Source organism: Cyprinus carpio, chromosome A25, assembly GCF_018340385.1.
Source record: "Cyprinus carpio isolate SPL01 chromosome A25, ASM1834038v1, whole genome shotgun sequence".
In the NCBI taxonomy this organism is placed as follows: domain Eukaryota; kingdom Metazoa; phylum Chordata; class Actinopteri; order Cypriniformes; family Cyprinidae; genus Cyprinus; species Cyprinus carpio.
The window spans coordinates 18,966,047-18,983,249 of record NC_056596.1 but is presented as its reverse complement, the minus strand read 5'-3'; the positions used below and the strand labels follow the sequence as shown (position 1 = coordinate 18,983,249).

Genomic DNA, 17,203 nt, shown 5'->3' with positions numbered 1-17,203 from the left:
GCATGTGTTTTGTTTCTTCGTTTTCTGTTTATTATGTTTATTAGGCATTGTCACATGTTTGCCATCTCTTGACAAACATTTTGATCCTTATCTATCAGGGGCCCATACCATGATGACAGTTGAACAAACTCAGGGTTACAGGATTAGTTTTGAGTTGATAAAACCAGACCAATACACTCAGGCCTTGCTGGTACCATGATGATGATGATCAATTTTCTGTGAACTCAGCCTTTGATCCTGAATTCATTAATTATTATGAAGTGCATAAACATGAAAGTGTGACATCAGTAGCAAACAGATCACATGACTTGAAATGCAGATAAACTGTGATTCACTTCCTGTGAGAGTGTCAGCACCATTCACAGTGTTATTCACTTCTCTTTCTGCCAAAGATTAAGAAAAATATTACGCAGCCATCTTGCCAATAACTTAACTGACCTTGGGCCTATCTCATAGTAGTTTTGTTTTAAAGGGGACATCGGATGCACATTTTCACAAGTTGGTGTGATTCTTTAGGGTATTCATGAAATGTCTGTAACATACTTGTTGTGTAAAACTACACTCTTTTTACACTGTCAAAAACAGCTCTGTTCACAAAGACCCGTTTCAGTGCATGTCTCTTTCAATGGTAATGAGCGCTCACCCCACTCCTCTTTTCCTTGGTGCATGTCGGCACAAGATGCGTGAATTGCTACTTTGGACTCCTTACTGTATATGGCTCAGAGGTGTTCTTCTTCAAATAGCTAGCTATCTATGTAGAAACTGGCTACAAACTGAAACAGCTCACTGGATGAGACAGTTTCAGACACAGACAGACACAATGGCTGCTGTTTTCCTTTCTGAGCTGGCAGACATGCCAGAAACCTAAGTGCGCCAAAAAAAAAAAAAAAAAAAAAATGTTTTCCTAAAATCACTTTTTTTTCCCTCTTTATTTATTTTTAAGAAAGTTGTTTTCCTTTCTGCAATTTCCTCCTGCAATTCTTTTGTTAGTTGTAATGTCCAACTGTTTTGCTTTCCATCTCTTTATTGTCATTTTCATCCATATCTTCAATCTCCAAAGTGTTTCTCTATTTTATTTAAATGAACATTCAGGTAAATGGCACTATGGTCAGAAATGGTAGTATGGGGTTCCCCCAAGTGTCAAATAGTCCCAATTCTTTATATTTTATAATAAAACATAGTTTAAAGTAAGATTGAATAATTTTGTTATACGTTTTCTATTTCTCTTGAGACTGGTAAGAGAATGAGCTGATTTTGCAGCTTGGTATTAAAATAGGTTATTTTTGGACTGAAAAGAGAGTTATGAGGTCTGCAACATATCAATTAAACAAAACTGTTTTATTGCATTCCTTATTTAAATGACACCAATTAAGTCAAGAGTACAACATATAAAGTTTAAGATGTTTTGAACTGTATCTATATAAAAATACACAATTTTCTATTTTTTAAGAGGCTGAATTGACACATCAAATCATTGATGCAGATGTTGTTACACTTTCCATACATTTTCAGCATGGGAATCAAAAAGCTCAACACAACTACATGCCACAAACATGATCAAAATTGTCATCAACATTATTTATACTCCCGTTCATGACCGAAGTGCAGTTCTGAGTGGCTGTTAACGGGCCATGAGTCTGTGTCTGCTGCTCTGATCCACCAGTCTGTGATACTCTGCTAGTTTATCTTTCAGATTCTTGTACATCTGTAGACAGAGAAGTCAAGTCAAGTCACCTTTATTTGTACAGCGCTTTATACAATACAGATTTTGTCAAAGCAACTATACAAAGTCAAACAGGAAAATAGTTTGTCAAAGCCAGAGAACATCACAAAACCATACATGCAAAATGTCATACTTTGATTTCTTAATTGCCCACTTTGAAAATTAAGATTTTTACTGAATAGATTAGACTCATCTGTTGTTGAATTGTTGTTTAATATCTAACCCATCTCAACAGACAAGAACAGGTTTCTAAACTTCTGTTCAAAATCATGAAATAAAAATCTCAGGCATCATGACAAATGTAAATGAAAAATACTTCACCTTTTCATTGATCTGACTTTCACTGAGGTTTCTTAAGAGCTGATCAATCGATGTATATGGCAGCCACACCAGGGATGCTGTAGCTGAGAGCGGCCGCTGTCAGGAAATCAAAGGACAATAATAAATCCACTCAGAGTACTGTGCAGAAGTAGATGTGACAAATCTGCAAACATTCCTTCTGCAAAGAGTGTAATAATCCAGTAAGTGGATTGTGAAACCCTACTTTAATGAATATATACATGTACATTTATATTTCATAATACATAGACATACAGTTTTTGTTTCAAATTGTTTATTCAAATTATTGATTCATCAGATTTTAAAAAAGCCAAAATCTATTTTCTGTATTTTATTGAAATAAATGGGTTATTTCACATCTTGCTCAAATTTGTACGCCAAACAATGAGAAAATTAAAGACTAAGATAACAAATATAGTGACTGTAGGGCATTAAAAAACCCTGTCCCCCAAAAGACCTTGCTCCACAGTTTAAATGTCCACAAAAAAACGCACCATTTAATGCTGTAAAGTAAATCAGTGGAAAGTGGATTTTGCTGGTGTTTCAAACGTGAGCAGCATGCGTAACAATTGAAACAATGAGAACAGAAAGTATTTTTAAAATATGCTTGTGTCCAACCTGTTTGCACAAACTGCTATTTGCATAACTTTATTATTAGTTGTAAACTAATTAGGGATGCATGATATAATTTTTTTCAGAACCGATCCGATCCCGAAAATTCTGAGTCCCTGCCAATTTTTTTTTAAATCAATGTAGAATTTCTATACCTCTGTGTGTTGACCTGATCATCACTGTTTTGTGTTAAACACAATCTACTAAATATAGACAACTTAATTATACAGAAAAATAACAAATGAGAAAATATAATCATAATATATGACAAAAATACCATTAGAGACTAGTTTAGTGGAAAATTCAGCAGAAAAAGTTACTCTAATAATTTTATAAAATTAAACAATAAGTGAAAAAACATTATTTAGAAGGGAACAAAAGTGAGTAAGTGAAGGACTAAATGTTACACATTGCTCTTTTGGCACTTTTCCGCTGCATAGTATGGCACAGCACGGCTCCCTTTTTAGCCTTACCATTACCAAAATGTGACGTGTAAACCCTGCTGATCACTGATTTGCCAGAGAGAATCCAGCGAGGAAGTATTATAATATGTAAGGCTCCAACAGAGTGGTGAAACTATGATGTCACTTAGCATTTTAGCTCTTCTGGTTCCATCATCCCAGAGTCAATGGGTATTTGAATGGGATTTTGGTTAAATCCCTTAAATATGGTCTGTTGGTTCACTCAAGCTCAAGATATTTTCACGTTTTATTCTACAACATAAAACACACCAGTTACACCCTACTCATGATTTTTTTTTAAAGCTGTTACATTTCTTTAAAAAAGACGGTTGCTGGAGATTACGTGACCCTTCGGCAGCAATGCACGCATAGTCCTTTGCTCTGCTCACTTTGTCAGAAATTGTATATATCCTGTCAGTAAATTTTGAACCACTCTTTACCTAGCCCACTATGAGTACCCCAGCAGTCAAGGACGTTCAGAAAAGAGAGACCTTTCAAATTTTGTAACAACACACCCTTATGACAACAAATTTTTTATGTGGAAACCAGCCATTTGTCCAGCCCTCTTAGTCTACATTGGGCATAAACACATGCGGTGACTTATATGATAACCAAGGACTCTGCTCATTTCAAGAAGAACTAAGAACTCATTTTTGTTTACCAGCATCATCATATTTTGTCTTTTTTCAGTTACGTTCTGCTCTCAAGACCTATGGAGTTCCCGGGGCATCCCCTATTTCCTCTCATCCTATGTGGGATTGGATCACACCATCCTCTGGTTGGCCATCTGTTTCTTTAATATATAGCAAACTTAATGGTCACACTGCAAAGCCTCTTTCTATTAAACATATATGGAATCGTGAATTAACAGATTTTGATTTATCAGTTGACTGGGAGAGGGTGTGGTCTAATCTAATCTTAACTTCTAAAAACTTTGCTCATCGTCTTATCCATTTCAAACTCATCCATAGAGCATACACAACTCCTTACAAAAGGTTTAAAATGAAACCGCAATTGACCTATCTGTAACACTTTATCATCAGGTACTTTTCTCCACGTTTTGGGAATGTCCAATTGTTGTCAACCTATGGACACTTGTGAATTCTGTTTTATCCTTTTTACTAAAAATTGATTACACGTCTAATCCACGTTTATGTCTTCTCAATGACGATTCCAACTCCTGTATAAGTTCATTAAAGAAGAGAATGCTGTTTGCTGGTTTTACAGCTGCAAAGACGACAATAATACAAAACTGGTTTGCTACTCATGTGTGTGTAAAAACATTTTGGATTCATAGCCTCCTTAAAATAATGACTTGAATTACAAGTTTACAATGTTTTTTTTTTTCAGATTGTAAAAATATTGATATGTCTGTTGCACCCACTTCCCCACTTCCCTTTTTTGAATGTATGAATTTATGTTGAATCAAAAAAAAAAAAAAAATAAAAAAAAAAAAAAAAAAAAAAAAAAAAACCTCCTCAACCTCCACCAGTGTGCAGCAACCACCTGGGATGGGAAAATAACTTTGCTGATGCTACTGGCCTTAACTAGATCATTTTAAATTAAAATTATTATTATATTAACCTATAATTTTACGTGATTGTTCTTCTTGTTTAACAGTTTTTTCATATATAAATTCAGTTGAACACATTCAACACGTATTATTAAAGTGTTGACATTTCCCAATAGCACAGCATGACTTTATGAACTACTTTACTTCTAAGATCGATACTATTAGAGATAAAATTGTAACCATGCAGCCGTCAGCTACAGTATCACATCAGACAGTGCACTATAGATCCACTGAGGAACAATTCCACTCATTCTCTACTATAGGAGAGGAAGAATTTGTTTAAACTTGTTAAATCATCTAAAACCAACAACATGTGTGTTAGACCCTATTCCATCTAAGCTCCTAAAAGAGGTGCTTCCAGAAGTCATAGATCTTCTTCTGACTATTATTAATTCGTCATTGTCATTAGGATATGTCCCCAAAACCTTCAAACTGGCTGTTATTAAGCCTCTCATCAAAAAACCACAACTAGACCCCAAAGAACTAGTTAATTACAGAACGATCTTGAATCTCCCTTTTCTGTCCAAGATACTAGAAAAGATAGTTTCCTCACAATTATATTCCTTCTTAGAGAAAAATGGTATCTGTGAGGATTTCCAGTCAGGATTTAGACCATATCATAGTCTGAGACTGCTCTCCTTAGAGTTACAATGACTTGCTCTTATCATCTGATCGTGGTTGTATCTCTCTATTAGTGCTATTGGATCTTAGTGCTGCATTCGACACTATTGACCACAACATTCTTTTGCATAGAAAACTTTGTTGGCATTAATGGAAGTGCATTAGCATGATTTAAATCATACTTATATGACCGCCATCAATTCGTAGCAGTGAATGAAGAGGTATCAAATCGATCACAAGTGCAGTATGGAGTACCTCAAGGCTCAGTACTAGGGCCGTTACTCTTCACGATTACATGTTACCCTTGGGAGATATCATCAGGAAACATGGTGTTAGCTTTCACTGTTATGCTGATGATACTCAGCTCTATATTTCTTTGCGGCCCGGTGAAATATACCAATTTGAAAAACTAACGGAATGCATAATCGATATAAAAAACTGGATGATGACTAATTTCCAACTGCTAAATTCTGAAGAAAAAAAAAAAAACAGAGGTGTTAATTATAAGACCTAAAAACTCTACATGTAATAACCTAGAATGCTGTCTAAGACTTGATGGCTGCTCAGTCAATTCTTCGTCATCAGTTAGGAACCTAGGTGTGCTATTTGATAGCAATCTTTCCTTAGAAAGCCACGTTTCTAGCATTTGTAAAACTGCATTTTTCAATTTCAAAAATATATCTAAATTACGACCTATGTTCTCAATGTCAAACACAGAAATGTTAATCCATGCGTTTATGACCTCTAGGTTAGATTATTGTAATGCTTTATTGGGTGGTTGTTCTGCACGCTTAATTAACAAACTCCAGCTAGTCCAAAATGCAGCAGCTATAGTTCTTACTAGAACCAGGAAGTATGACCATATTAGCCTGGTTCTGTCAACACTGCACTGGCTCCCTATTAAACATTGTATAGATTTTAATATCTTGCTTATTACTTAAAGCTCTGAATGGTTTAGCACCTCAGTATTTGAATGAGCTCTTGTTACATTATAGTCCTCCACATCCGCTGCGTTCTCAAAACTCTGGCAATTTGATAATACTTAGAATATCGAAGTCAACTGCCGGCGGCAGATCCTTTTCCTATTTAGTGCCTAAACTCTGGAATAACCTACCTAACATTGTTCGGGAGGCAGACACACTCTTGCAGTTTAAATCTAGATTAAAGACCCATCTCTTTAACCTGGCTTACACATAACACACTAATACGCTTCCAATATCCAAATCCATTAAAGGATTTTTAGGCTGCATTAATTAGGTAAACTGGAACTGGGAACACTTCCCGTAACACCCGATTTACTTGCTACATCGTTAGAAGAATGGCATCTATGCTAATATTAGCCTGTTTCTCTCTTATTCCGAGGTCACCGTAGCCACCAGATCCAGTCTGTATCAAGGTCAGATGGTCACTGCAGTCACCCGGATCCAGTACGTATCCAGCCCAGATGGTGGATCAGCACCTAGAAAGGACCTCTACAGCCCTGAATGTCAGCGGAGACCAGGACAACTAGATGAGCACCAGATACAGATCCCCTGTAAAGACCTTGTCTCAGACGACCACCGGGACAAGATCACAGGAACCAGTTGTGTCCTCTGCACATCTGACTTCTTCCATCTGACTTTGCTGCAGTCTGGAATTGAACTGCTGGTTTCGTCTGGCAAGAGGAGAACTGGCCCCCCGACTAAGCCTGGTTTCTCCCAAGGTTTTTTCTCCCTTCTGTCACCGATGGAGTTTTGGTTCCTTGCCGCTGTCGCCTCTGAATTGCTTAGTTGGGGACACTTCATTTACAGCGATATCGTTGACTTGATTGCAAATGATTGCGCAGATACTATTTAAACTGAACTGAGCTGCATAATGACATCACTGAATTCAACGATGAACTGTCTTTAACTGTCATGTTGCATTATTGACACACTGGTTTCCTAATTAATGTTGTTCAGTTGCTTTGACACAATCTTGACTTGACGAATAATTACAATTTATTCCTCCCTCCCTGACGGCACTTACTGACACTTGATAGACTTAAACTTAACTGTCCTTCATGCTAGCCCTGACAACTCATCTATGTAAGACCAGCATGTAGGCTGCAATGCTCTACATGCCCAAACTTATAACGATTCTCGCCCCTCTCTATGCTCTTTTTATCATCTGTGAAAAAGGACATGAGGCTGGAAATTGACAGAGCCATGACTAGCTTTCAAAGAAGTTTACACTTCAGATGAGGTAAGCGCGCCAAGCAGGGTATGCATGCACACCATATAATCATTCAAATATGCATTAAGATAATAATCTGAAGGCAGAATTATAAAACATGTATTTTTAAACATTCATAACTGTAAAGCAAAATAAAAATTATTTATTACACAAAGGAAAACTATCTAAAAGAGCATTTATAAATGTTTTTTTATATATAATGTAATGTGGATTAAAATTCATCCACAAAGTAAATAATTATCATGGAAAATGTTTCTAAAAAGTTTTTATGGAAGCGCGGTGGTGATGACGTTGAAGGCGAGCGACCGTGTGCTATAGTTCGTTTATGGCCTAATGTTAGCTTTTTAGTTCTGGCACCTGTATTTAGCTATAAAAATTCATAAAAGTTATATTATTTTGTGAAGATTTTCTCAATGGACAAAACGTGCAAGTTTCATGAGCTATGGTTGCACAAAGAGCTTATTTTTTGCAATAATCCAAAAGTCTATCAAAAAATCCTATTGGCTTTTTGTCGAGGGAACCAGTGTGATGCTAACAGCTGATCCGCCAACAAAGTGATGTCATAGTTCCCCCTCTCTATACAGAGCGGCACTAAGCTCTTATGCACATCCCGTGCGCACAATGATGCGCTTGAAGCAACACAGAGTCACAGTGCACCAAATAAAAAAGTTCAAAGCACAAAGAGAAAAGATATTGAAGCGTAGTGTATTATAACTGTTCAACAGAGTCTTTTCTTTGAACAGTTTTACATTTCAGTTCCTGTTCGCGTGAAGAACGATTCATAGTGCTCTCTACTCCAGTGTAGTGTTCTAACACACACCTGGTAGAAAGTATCATGCTTTAGAAACAGCAATAAACTCCAGCAAGATAAAGTCTGTATAATCATAGAAATGCTGAATCATCTTGGAGAGAGTTTCATCTTCTTGACTGTCATAACCAAACGCCACATGCAGTTTGAATACTGAATGGAGGATGACAGACAGCTGCAGCAGAGAGAAGAGTTTAAGTGAACTTGAATTTAATGACTTAAATATTCATCTGAACCTCACATTAAAATATGAAATGGCTTCAGAACACTGGGATTATAGTGCCCAAAAACTTTATTGTGCTTTATAATGTTTTTTGCCTTTCGAGGGGCTCAAAGGGGTGGTTGATTGCAATTTCACTTTTTTAACGTTAGTTAGTGTGTAATATTGCTGTTTGAGCATAAACAATCTCTGCAAAGTTGCAGCACTGAAAGTTCAATGCAAACAGAGATATCGTCTTGTAAAATTCTGGCAGTTTAATGCCTACAAAAATGGCTGGTAAGGGACTACAACGAGCATCTTCCCAGGTCCGTTACGTCATGAACCCCGGTAAACCTCGATAAACAAGCAACAAAGTGGGCGAGGCCATGTTGTGCTGCTTTAGAGAAGAGGAAAAGAAAACTAGGGGTGCATGTAAAAATCTGTTCATATATGATTCGCGATTCTGTCTTTCTCTGATTCTAATGGATTCACAAGTTTCAAAACCAATGTTCAAATACAGCGGTTCTCAATCCTGTTACTCGCTTCACCCTGCTCTGCATCTCTCTCTCGCTCTCTCTCATTCAGATCGTCAAATCAGCTTCAACAAACTTTTCTTTTTATACACTTATTTTCACATGGAGCACATCCTGAGCTTGAGGGGTGGGATGTTCAGACGTGCTCTAGAGGCAGTTTAGCCAATTACAACACACTGCGCCAGCTGACCAATCTCATCCCATCGCTAATTTCTGAGGGAGGGGCTTCATAAAAACAGGAAATAATCAAGGCGTTTGTTAGAGAAGGGACACATCGGTGTGGAATAAAGGTAAATTATGTGAAAAATAATGCGTTTTAAAAAAAATGAAGCATGAACACATGTTAGACTGCAACCCGTAAACACAATCAAACCTAGAAAAGAAAAAAAAAAACGGTCACCACACCTTTAACAAACAAAGAATAATATACGCACAATATAGGATTTGGATCAGTCTGGTCTGACCAATACCTGATCAGGCAGAAAATGGCAGTATCAGATCTGATACGGATACTGAGTATCGGATCAGTGCATCCCTAAAACTAATACACCCACAAACTGCAAATATGCTTTGTTAGATTTTAAGAGCAAAAGTGTATTCATTATTTGTAATCTTAGCAATTATCGACCGTAATGTCTACAACAGATCATAAAGTTTTAATTCATTTTGGATTGTTGTGAAGAAAAAAAAATCTTGAATACTTATTCATTCAAATTGTAATAGTAGTCAGGCTACATACCTCTATACCAAAATACTGATGTCCCTTTCCAAGCAGAGCATCCACATATTCCAGCACAAGCTCAGCTGCAGACTCCAGCTGATCATAGTTCAGATAGAGACGCAACAGCGCTGCAGCATCGACTTCCTGAAAGAGAACCACAACCATCCTTTACGTGTTATACAAACAGAGAACAGGGATGGTGTAGAAATCATGTCTGTAAGCATACAAAAGGTAAAGATAGCAAAGTAAGCTTTGCTTTTGTTAATTTTATTACTTTTTTAAAAACATTTTTACAAGCAACATTTTTCATTAGTGAACATCACAAAACCTACCAAAGCAGATGTCTGCCTAAATTTCAGTTTAAATTTTGAAAAGCACAACCACAACAGGTCTGTTCCAAGAAAATTTGATAGGAACCTGAATTGCTGTGATCATTTTACCTCAAAGTGACAATGATCTGGGTAATATTATAGGAGAAAATTACCAAACATTGTAAAAGCATTGATGAAGCTGTATATACAGGTGCACTTGTCGTAATCGACAACACAGTTCACAACTTTATACAGGGCTATCAATCATCACAACGAAGCAAGCAAAATAAATATAAGGGGTCACAAACAGCATTTTCTTTTTGATTTTAGTGCTCTAATTTAAACAATCTGTTTACAGGGTAATGTACCCTTTAAGACTTAAATCACTTCAAACACTCCAGTGAGTGGTTCAAAGAGGTGAAGATAAAATATTAAGTGTAACAAAAACAGGAAGTACAAAACAAGTTGTTTTGCAGCTTGATTTAAAAAAAAAAAAAAAAAAAGCTTAAATGAAAGGTACTCACACAAAAGCGTTTTGAGGTCTGAAAATTACTATTACAATGATATATTACAATATTACTCTAATATGTCAAAAGATCATGGATAATATAATCTCTCAATTAAGACCCCTGTCTTTTAGAAGCAATGCTAAAAAAAAAAAAAAAAAAAAAAAAAAAAAAAAAAAAAAAAAAAAAAAAAAAAAAAAAAAAAAAAAATCATCCACCTTGTAGGCATTGATTAGCCAATCAGGCACTGGCACTCCATGTGAGAGCAGCTTGTTGATGACACAGCAATGATACTGAGCGTTCTGTGAGGGATATTTCTCCAAATAGTGAGCTAACAGCCGCCAAGCTTCATCTGTCGCGCTGTGTGGAGAGAAATTCAGTTTAGGAAGACAGTGCAGAGTTCATTGCAATGATCAAGGTCAAGGAGTATTTTAACAGACCTGGACTCTTTAGTAGTAATGACAGTTGGCAACTGATTGGCTGCAAGCCAGTTCCACACCTCCGTCTGGTCCCGATCACCTTTACACTGCAGTTTAATACACCTATAACAAAAAAATAAATAAATATGCAGTGCAGAAATCAGAACAAAAAGCAGCCTTCTGATTAGGCAGACACAGGATTGATCAACTTACTTGAAGGTCAGTCCTTCAAATACAGGTGTGAGGGATAAGTTAAAGGTCTGACATAGTGTCAAGGCTGTGTCAAAAAGTCCTGTTTGTACCAACAGGGCCACCATCTCTTGTGAATTTGCACCACCTGTAAGAGAAATAACACCAGGATAAAGTTAACTTTTAAAAAGAACTCAGGAAATAGTTGCCACTATTCAGGCAAAATGTGACTTTGCAAGCTCAAATATAAACAATAGCATTACGTATAGCCATGCAAAGCACACCCCATGAAAACTTTATAAAAGGAGGCATATTCATAATGGATCTCAATCTGAACAGCACTGAAGGGCAATCTTTAACATTTAGCATTGTCTGCTTTGGCAGAAATAACCTCTTGTAAGTGATTCTTACAACAGTACTCTTATGATTAATTGGGAGAATTTGCTGCTCATTTCTCCATGAAGGATTCCTTGAACTGTGTGATATTAAAATCTTTTTTAGTAAGTGTAGATGTTTGTTTGAAGAGAGAGAATAACATCAGGGCATGAACAAGGTTGTAAAAAAACTAAAAACTAAATAAATAAAAAATAAATTAACAACAGCAGCAGCTCATGTTAACCAACTCATGTTAATCATGAAGCTTATTTATAAACTTGAGTTTATGTAAAATTCTTTGACAATTACATGGAGTATGTGAAAACAATTGTCCACTCTTTTGCAGATTGTAAGTTAAATAAAAAAATTTTAAATTCTTTTGACGAAACATTTGACAGCTGTAAAATACATATATAATTTGAAAATGAGATGCGTTTTCAAATGCACCTTATAACTGACTCAAAATCACAGACTGCACCCCATGCACAGAAATTCTCCTGAGGAATAGTGCTAGTTCTTTCATGCCTTTTAAAACACAAATAAATCTAATAAACTTAAAAAAAAAAACAAAAAAAAAAAACAAGCATGTCCCATTTTGCAAAAGTCACATTAAACGATTTTACTGATTTGCATGTGAAGTTTGGGCTTTTATGTAGGAGCTAAAGCACGCTGCCGGAAAGGGTGCGGAATGGGGCACAATAATCATCTCGATTATTGGATTTTCATAATAGTTGGAGGTCGAAATTTAATCTGTATATCAATTAATTGCATAGCTCTATTGATACTGATAAAGGCAACATAATTGAACAATAATTTAAAAGCGTCTTCCAAAAGGAAGCATGTCATTACCTGCAATGGCTGCTGAGGGAGGTTCCTGCTGAGCCAATGTCAGACGACTCCGAGCAAGAACATACTCTTTCTCCAAGTCTTTCAGCTCAAGAATGTCGATCTGTTGACTTACTGTGATCACATGACAAACAACTTAAAAATTTGTAGCATTTAAAAAAACAACAGCACCAGATTTTCAGAAACTACATTTCCTGTTCATCAATAAGGTAAGAACCAGAGCCAATATAAACCTAATATACTTGACTGAATTAAATTAATTGAAAATTGTAGTGTAGTAGTAGTAATAGAATATGTTTGTGGTCGTAATGATGACAGTAGTGCACACAAAATAGTATCTGTTCTGTGCTCCAGTGCAGTTAGCGCTCACACTGCATGCGTACCGGTGTCAGAGCCCAACCAAACCGTGCCCTGGCCCACCTCTTCCAACCAGGCCAGGGCCAGCTAAACGAACCGCGCCTGGCACGGAGCGCTCACACTAGTCAAACGAACCGGGCTTTGGGGGTCAAACGTGCTTGGGCATGGTTCAAAATGCCTAGTGTGAGTAAACCCTAAGAATCCAGATATTCATTCAGCATCTGTGCTGGCTGATTCAGGTAATGATTCATTAGATAAGAGTCATTCAAAACGATAATTTGAGAAAGAACCAGATTTATGGACTATACTATGGTCATCCTATATGTTTTGCATGCAGCCAGCAAACAACACAATAGCAAAAGGTATGCGATAACTATATTAAATTTTTAATCATCTTAAATGACTGTGCTTGTATTAAGCCTAAGGTTGCAACTACCTAATATGTTAAGCGGGGGGACACGTAGAAGAATTTTAATAGAAGAGTATTGATCTTTACCTGTCAATAATATGACTACTAGCATTAGGGATGCACAATTAATCAAAATGTAATCACAATGGCAATCAATCACGATTAGGCAGAAACTGCGATTGTCATGTGTATCTTTCAGTGAAGCACGGTTCTGTGATCAGCAGTAAATCTCCATCCAAAGACGAAAGGGAGCTCTTGCGCTCAAATATGCACGTGACTAATAAACACACGACTATGGCAATAAACAAAAGACTTTTATTGATTCAACGTGACTAATAAACACACGACTATGGCAAAAGGATTTATTTTAAACATCTGACTGACATTATGAAGTGAATTTGGAGTTAAAAACATGTTATTAAATGTGGTATTTTCACATGCTCTCAGATTGAGCAGCATTTACTACACAGAGCTGTAGTTCACTGAGAAGATACGCAAACAGCTGTCATTATCACGGTCGATTTCATCGATTTCATAATCCTACAATTATATCGTCTGCGATTATGAACGCAATTTTGCATAGCTTGTCAGAGAACTATGGCTCTGCATATTAAATGCTGCTCCACCTGAAAGCAGGTGATGGAGATTTACTGCTAATCACAGAACCGGCTTTACTGACTAAATGCGCATGACAATCGCAATTAATCGCGTGCGATTATTCGTGTAGCCCTAACTAGCATACACAATTTGATCATGTTTATGTTGTAAAGGTTGGGACAACAGAGTATAGTCCACACAATTTTACAGGGTGATTTGGGGAGGAATTACCTGGATCTGCAGCAAATTCGCCATCATAGTTCCTTTTTGGTGATGTGCCTGGTCGTTCGTACTAGTCAAAAGTTAAGTCATGATATATATTAAAATACATTATAATATGTTACAAAATTAGGTTAAAGATGTATACACAAAGAGTACTGTGCAAGTCTTATGCACATTAGATGCTTCACAAAACTCATACAACCTACCTATTAAAGTTAGGTTAAAGACGTTAATTGATAAAAATCTATCCATGGAATTATTTTTGAAAAACCCTTTATTTTATAGCCACATGCCTTCAGCACTGTCTTTGACACTTGGAACAACAACGGTGGTTGTTCTGACAGGACAACTTTGCTCTGTAAAGCTAGTTCTGAGAAAAGCTCTAGCATTATTTGTTTTACAGATGCCACTTGGTATTTCTTTTGATGTTTTCTATCCAATGTAATGAAATCTTTATGTGTGACCTAAAGTCTCCTAAATCTCATGTGTGTACATATTCATTAGGGGTGCAACGGTATACAGAAGTCACGTACCTGGGTTTTGGGGTCACGGTTCGAAAAGAGTATGGTACAAGAGGAAATGTATTTTTTTCTTTTATTTTGAACAGACAGTAGTGCTACATGTAGCATGAGCAGCTGTTTTTGATTTGAATTAGACTATAATTTCAAGATTTAAAGCAAAAACAAAATGGTCTGAATTTAGATTTGTAAAATTATGCTACATAAGACACCTGCACAAAACAAAAACAGCAGGAGGAATGAATGAAAATGCAAATTCACTTTCTGACAGCAGGTGGCGCTTTTCGGAACCACAGCAATATAGTGTTTCCTTGGTTACTGCTGTAAACAAACCAGGTGCACTTACAAACACCATAGCAACACCATGTTACTTTTGCTCACTGTTCCCCAATGTGGTTGATAAGTGCAATTGTCTGTTACCACTGTCATAAATACGGTCGCTGTGTAAGCTTGCCTGTGGGCAGCACAATATACATGAATTTGCTGACTTAGCTGATGAAACCGGCGAATGGAAAAACACCGACCAGGTAAAGTAGCCTGTGTTACACTGTGTTCTACAAATATCATTATATATTTTTATTTATTGTTACTCGATAATTGAAAAATACAAAGACAAAAAGAACGGTAGTATGTTTGCCTAGGTTTTTTGCTTGCAAAATCATATGTAGCATTGTGTGCAAAGGGTGTAATTTGAAAGCAACCCTCTACATTACAAGTAAATCACTTGCATATGTGACTAAATCTTCACTCTGGTGACTAAATGATGTCTAATATCAGCCAATGGCTAATAAATTCTCAGATTTTACTCGCTAGTGTGTGAGTTTGAGGCTAAGTATAAGTTTAACAGATATATTTTCACTTGCCGAACACTCTGAGTGCTTCAGAGTTTCTCTCTGTCAAGCGATCTGTGATATTTTCAGTTCATCTCAATGGATGCACAGCCTACATGTGTTTGTGTATTTGGCGTACCTTAGACTCTAGTGTGAAGGCGCACAACTCGCGTCGCTTTCTCTCACATGCGCGAAGTGAGAGAGAGAGCGAGCGAGTTTTACAGATCATGCAGAGTTGATGCGTTACATGTAAAAAATATTCTTTGTTGTATTTTCCTGTCAAAATAACGGAGATCCTTTGGATTTTTTTCAGTTTTTAAGAACTGCCGGGTTTTCTGGTAGTGGGCGGAACTAATGCGCAAACGGCAATCTCATTGGCTGGTGCTCACTTATTATCGTCCCTGTTTTGATTTCAGCAAATCAGTTCCTGCGAATGGACACAACTGATTAATACTCATGAATCCAGCAGCTTGTTCATTCTTTTTCTTGTGCATGTTTTACTGTCGTTATTAGTAGAATTTGTATTATTATTATTATCATCATCTTCTTATCAGTATTATTGTTTTTTGTTTTTTTTACAGAAACACTGAATGATCAACAAAGCACCACCACCAGTCCTAAACTCAGTTAAAATGTCTATGCATTCATACATGGTTACCGAGTTTTAATTATAATTAGTAAAGTAGTATATTATTAATTAGTACTTGCTTATCCAGATATCGTTATAATGCTTGACTGACTGATGTTAAGTATGTACTTTCAGGTATTTAAAAAGCTGTGCCATTTTAAAAACATATACAGTATTATACTATTTTTTTATATATATATATATAATTATATTATATATATATATATATATATATATATATATATATATATATATATATATAGATTATATATATAATATATCAGTCTGGCGGGTAAACTAAAAAATTTACTAACCAATGGCAATGCCAAGGTGTCCGTAGAGGGTTGGAAAGTGAAAGTGACGTGACATACAGCCAAGTATGGTGACCCATACTCGGAATTCGTGCTCTGCATTTAACCCATCCAAAGTGCACACACACAGCAGTGAACACACACCCGGAGCAGTGGGCAGCCATTGAAATGTCGATGAATTGTTGAAATGGCCAACTTTACAGCAGAAAAAAATGTTTACAGCCTGGTACAAAAAGTGGTTTTGGTCAATATAGTTAATTTTGCCCTTTATGACAACTGTAAGGGTGTTGAATTTTGTTATAACTCATTTGTTTAAATTATACTAAGCCTTAAAGTTCTGCATAATTAAGGGCATGGCCCCTTGAGTGACAGGTGGATTGCCTCTACTGTCACCACTGTCCAGCTAGGCGGGCATGTTACAGCAACCAGCTCCACCCACGTCCCTACATAGCTTTACTTTAATATTGGATTATATGGAGGTAAGAGGGAAAAAAAATGCCATCTAAATATTTCTGAAAACGGTCAGTTCCTCTCAGAGAAACATTCATATAAACCCCTACATATTTCTCTTATAATATATTTCGAACATAATGAACAGTGCGTTTGATCTGATCTGAAAGAGCATTTTCTCCTCTTTCAGACTTATAAAAATTCCACACAAATTACATTTTGGGAAATGATTGCAATGCAGTATGTGTGCAATTCTGGAATAGAGATCTGGCAAAATAAAACTAACAACTGCTTCCAATTTATAGCCGGTCGGCCAGTGCATCTCTAGAACCTAAAACTTTAACACACTGCTGATTTAAATTTTATTTATATGCTATAATTTAATATTTTTTATATTCACACTGCTGATTTAAAACAAGCAGGTGGTTCTT

At 36.4% G+C, this 17,203-nt stretch overlaps 1 protein-coding gene across 1 annotated transcript in view; it reads right to left on the bottom strand.

Annotated features, from left to right (window-relative positions):
• Nucleotides 1–1,319: 1,319 nt before the first annotated feature.
• The window catches only part of LOC109050814 (nuclear pore complex protein Nup160-like), a 60,667-nt gene continuing 44,783 nt past the window's right edge, over nucleotides 1,320–17,203 (bottom strand). The window contains exons 28-35 of the mRNA XM_042715813.1: nucleotides 14,045–14,105; nucleotides 12,454–12,564; nucleotides 11,254–11,377; nucleotides 11,062–11,163; nucleotides 10,840–10,981; nucleotides 9,823–9,948; nucleotides 2,045–2,140; nucleotides 1,320–1,705 (exon numbers count right to left, since the gene is read on the bottom strand). Coding sequence (XP_042571747.1) covers nucleotides 1,622–1,705; nucleotides 2,045–2,140; nucleotides 9,823–9,948; nucleotides 10,840–10,981; nucleotides 11,062–11,163; nucleotides 11,254–11,377; nucleotides 12,454–12,564; nucleotides 14,045–14,105 — 846 coding nt within the window. The 3' untranslated portion in view covers nucleotides 1,320–1,621. The remainder of the gene's footprint in view (nucleotides 1,706–2,044; nucleotides 2,141–9,822; nucleotides 9,949–10,839; nucleotides 10,982–11,061; nucleotides 11,164–11,253; nucleotides 11,378–12,453; nucleotides 12,565–14,044; nucleotides 14,106–17,203) is intronic.